The 4,657-nt window shown below is 51.7% G+C and overlaps 1 protein-coding gene across 2 annotated transcripts in view; it reads right to left on the bottom strand.

The window, feature by feature from the left end:
* Window positions 1-4,657, bottom strand: part of LOC113207404 (oxysterol-binding protein-related protein 1) — a 38,538-nt gene that overhangs the window by 25,454 nt on the left and 8,427 nt on the right. The window contains exon 1 of one of the 2 annotated variants that reach the window (XM_026423956.2): window positions 4,551-4,651. The exons of the other annotated variant lie outside the window; for it this stretch is intronic. Within the exon in view, the coding sequence (XP_026279741.1) occupies window positions 4,551-4,585 (35 nt within the window). The 5' untranslated portion in view covers window positions 4,586-4,651. Of the gene's footprint in view, window positions 1-4,550; window positions 4,652-4,657 lie in introns of those variants that run through there. 2 annotated transcript variants of the gene reach the window in all.

The following is a 4,657-nucleotide window of genomic DNA, read 5'->3' on the forward strand; positions in this document are numbered from 1 at the left end:
GGGCAGTTCTGGCTGCTCGGGGGGGGGGGGGGGGGGGGGAAGAGGGGGGGGGGGGGTGCGACAGCACTCAGAGCTCTATAGGCCGGGCTGGGGCATTCACGGACCCGGGGAGGAGGGGGGAGAGGAGGTAGATACAGAGGGGGAGGGACAGGCGCAGAGTTGTCAAGCCTGAAGCCGAAAACTACAAGGTGGTCCATAGACCCCTTCCCGAGCCCCTTCCTTAATTTTGGCGATTTTGACTTTACTGTATCGCATGTAAGGCGCCGTGTGAGTATGCAACCCGCCCCCATGATTGCATGCGCGGTGCAGTAGAAGCGTAATAAAGGGAGGGGTCTGTGGACCACCCTGTATATATATACATACCCTGTATATATGACGATTGCAGGGCTCTGCTGCTGAACCAAAATAGTCCGATCTGCTCTGCTGCTGAACTAAAAGAGTTCAATCTGCTTTGCTGTCAAATCAAAGGAGTTCGATCTGCTTTGCTGTCAAAACCAAAAGAGTTCGATCTGCTTTCGGCGCTCGTCGACCGCTCCGCATAAACTCTATGATATCTTGTAGCTTGAGAGGAGAAGGACATCCATTTTAGGGTGTACACATTCGTAAAGGACAGAGTAACAGGCCAGTCTTTTTATTTTGCGTATATTAAAAATATCCGAGGGGTTATAGCCCTCCAAAGATGCCTGACTTCCCATCGCTAAAAAAACAGATCGGACTCTTTTGGTTCAGCAGAAAGGAGATCGGACTCTCGTGTTCGGGCGCATCGAGGGTATTACATGCCTCGGGCGCAACTTGGGAGCAACCACCATTGATATTGATGTGACGGTTCTAGACACGTCGTTGCAGACGTTTCGATAGAGATCGGCAAACGAAGTCACGAAACATACAAAAAAACTCTCGTGAGCCGAAGGAAATTGAGCGGGCGGTGGCGGCATGAACGGATGGGGGATGGGGGAGGGGCTGGTGGGTAAGAACGGGTACACTGACAGCGCTTGACAATTAGTTGAAACAAGATCGTAAAAACGAAGCAGTGCGGGATGCTTTGTTGCCCACGTTGTTCATTTTCTTTTACACGTTTGCAAAGCAATGCTTTGCAGGTAAAGTGAAGGAAGGCAGTGTGCGCTGCCTTTTAAAATGTAGAACAAAACAAGTCCCAAACGTCAGGTCAAACAGGGGGCGGGTTGGGGTTGAGCGGGGCGTTTTTGTCCTACAGTGTGAAAAATTCTAGAAAGCGTGACGGAAAAATTTTCCATTGTAAAAGTCGGAAAAATTTTCAATTTGAAATTGTAAATTTACAAGCACTCCCTATCGACTTGGAATTGACCGACGAGAAAGAATGGGCTGTCGTAAATTTACGACATATTTTGTAAATCAAAATTACAACAAATGTCGTAAATTATTTACGATGATATTTTTGACAGTGTACTGGGCCGGGCCGCCGCGTGCGTGGAGCGTGATAGAGGGGCTCAGTAGCAGGAGTGGTGAGTGAAGAGGAGACGGGGGGAGGGGGTTTTAAAAGGGAATGTCAGGCTGGACAGGCGTGCAGGAGCCGCGCGCGCACGCACACCACCGCAAAAATAAAGTAGTGAGCTAGAAGAATGTAACTTCTTCTCGTACCTCACATCTGCTGACGCAATCGGGCTGACCAAGGGCTATGGTGGTTCGCTATTATTTGCAGTTATCTTCACACACTTTATACGACCGTAGATGATCTAGCAGCAAAGAGGATCGGAAGTTTGGCGCTCCCGTTCGTGGATCATTTGGGGGATCCTTTTCTACGCATCGACTGAGCCTGTCGCGTGCCGTTAATTTGTCGTGCTTGCTTCCAGTGCAAGGGCTTAGGTCGAGAACCGTTGACCCTCTTCCGAGAGCAGCCAGCCAGCCAGCCAGCCAGCCAGACAGACAGACAGACAGACAGACAGACAGACAGACACTCTAAAATGAACTCTGCAGTTTTACAACATTTGAAAAATATTTTGTTCATATGGAATAAAATTGGATTCAGAGACCCTTTTTCGCAATCCACGCAAAATTCCGTGTCGCACGAGCTGATTGTTTTTACAGTATGTATCTGTCTCTCGTTAATACGCACCAGAAGCACCACATTCCTGAAAAAATAAAGCGATAGGGGATAAAGCAGGGGTACGATGGGCACTGTCTCAGAAGCGGGGGGGGGGGTAGGGGGGTAATGGGAAGAAGTAGAAAGGGTTGGGTCGAGGAGAACTAACAGAGGGACCAGCAAGCGGGTCAGACAGCGGCAAGAAGACTGACGTGAGCTCGTAATGCCACATCGCCATTAAATCTTGAGGACTTCGCTCAGCCGGACGAGAGACCTTTCACATCGCCTTTCACCATTCACCGAAAGCGAGGGCGGATCTGAGTGAAATCCATGCGTTAAAGAAAAGGAAGAGAAGAGAAGAGAAGAGAAAAACAAAGCAGCTGTGACTGAAGCCCCTGTGAAGCGCAGCATAGGCAACGTGCACAACCGGTGTGTTGTAGGCTGGTCTACCTAGAGGGAGCGCGCCACCGGACTGGCCAGCCCAAAGGGAAAGTAGTATGCCAACAAAATATCAAAACCTGGGGCTCTATTTTTTTTTAAAGACGGCTCCCACATTTGTTAAACCCACAGTCTCGTCCGCCGGTTCCCGAAGCTCCCTGCTTCTTAGTTTCTCTCAGTTTTTAAACGAACCCGTTTGGGTCGTTTCTACCAAATATCTTTGTGGCCGTGCAGCGTGTGGCGGCAGCGTGGCCTAGCTCGATTTGGCTCTCGTCTGAAGGTTACTGGGCGCTGCGGCGCCGCGGGGGGCGCGGGGACCGGGCGGCCGGCACACGACAAGCGGCCGCGCGCAAACAGAGGGTCATCAAAAACAGAAACTTTCATGTTAACGATTTCATAATTAGAAGGGTCATTGTTTGGCAGTGCGCAAAGGCATAACTGCCGTCTTCATGACGGAATTACTGAGTGTCCCCACGCCACACGGCGCTGTAGGGAGAAGGCCACCTTAGGCCACCTGAGCAGGGGTAGCCGCAATGAGGGCCCACAGGGCAGTTCCAACTTGGTTCCAACGGCGCACCAGCGACCCTGCGCGACACCGGGCCGGGTGCTACCTGGTAGAAGCCGCGTGGCTTGCTTCGCGATAAAACCTACGGGGTCGAATTTATTTGTGATTTGCCGTGATTGGTAGGTCGAATATTTTACACTTATGAAGAGTATTTTTTATTTTTTTTGAGACGCGTCCATGAACAAGAGTAGGGGTGTGTTCGGCTGTGCCGGAGTCCAACCTGTTGCAAAGAGCTGTTCAGCGTCAGGCCTTGACAACCCCTGGGCTGCCTTGGGGGCCCGGGCCCAGGGGCCGGCCCCGCTGGGGCCCCTAGTGAGGGGTGGGGCGGGGGCAGGGTGGGCGCGCGAGGGCGTTGTATCCTCCGAGGCCGCGGGGAGAGAGAGGAGAGGTTTGCCCGCCCGCGCTGCTCCCCCGCCCCTCCCCCGCTCGCGTCGCCTTTGCCCTGCACCGCTCTGCTCTGCCGTGCCAGGCCAGCGGCGGTTCTGGGCGGTTTGCGGTCTGCGCTTGTCATGGACACTGAGGGTGAAATAAATCGGAGGCGCGCTAGGAGAACGGGAACGGTAGTCGCGCTCCTCTCGACAGGTGACAGTGACAGCACCCTCAAAAGGAACGTCGGAATGAATAAGTTCTCCGGTTTGCGAGATGAAGAGCGAATTTCAAACTGTTGTCTGAAATTTTGAGGTACCATGGTAGCGGTTGAACATACGGATGATTAAAAGTAGTATACCTGCCGTAGTATCAACATTATAAACATCAACGACGAAGTAATGTGTTCTTTTACTTAAACTCTATTTTACTTTACAAAAAGATGGCTCCGTTGGATTAGACAACGCGTACCCTGTTCCGACTCAATCCCACTGGGGTGGTCGCAAAGCTGCTGTCCCCGAGGGGTCGACAACTGGTGTGCTCCTGTGTCCTGGGCTGACAGTTCTCCGCGGGTGTGCTCCGCACTCCGCGTACTCTAAGTGTGCTCCAGGTGTAATCCGCGTGTAATCCGCGTTCCGCAGGTGTGCTCCCGTGTCCCCCCGACCGCTCGCGCTGCCCTCCTGACAAGGGCACCTTTTCAGGTGCAAATCTCCGATTTCCTTGAAACTTGGAAAATTTGAAGGTTATTCGTGTGGAAATCGGATGACACTTGAAATTTTTCCTGAACCTCACATTTAGTATTTCCTTATATAGGGTACGAGTAAGGTTTTCAAAAATGATATTTTTGGAAAAATGTAAAGCTGTGTTCTGAGGGGTACCTCGTCAAAGAGCGCTCTATGGACCAAAATTTTGTCCGTTTTGCTCTATATTGTACCGTTAGGGCGGTAGAGGGATATTTGACACAAAAAACACTGTAAGGCTCAATTATCTCCTAGTAACCGTGAGGTTCAGGAAAAATTTCAAATGCCATCCGACTTCTAGTACAATAACCTTTAAATTTCCCAAGTTTCAACGAAATCGGAGGTTTACACTTGAAAACGTTCCCTTGTGAGTCACACTCACCTGTACTGACGCTGCGTACGCTGCGCGTGGGCCATGGTGGGCTGCAGAGGCGCCCCACGCTCCTCATGGGCCAAGCCAGGCCTGGCCGGCCGGGCCGCCGCGCTGCC

Source organism: Frankliniella occidentalis, unplaced genomic scaffold (genome assembly GCF_000697945.3).
Source record: "Frankliniella occidentalis isolate FOCC.00 unplaced genomic scaffold, Focc_3.1 Scaffold270, whole genome shotgun sequence".
In the NCBI taxonomy this organism is placed as follows: Eukaryota; Metazoa; Arthropoda; class Insecta; order Thysanoptera; family Thripidae; genus Frankliniella; species Frankliniella occidentalis.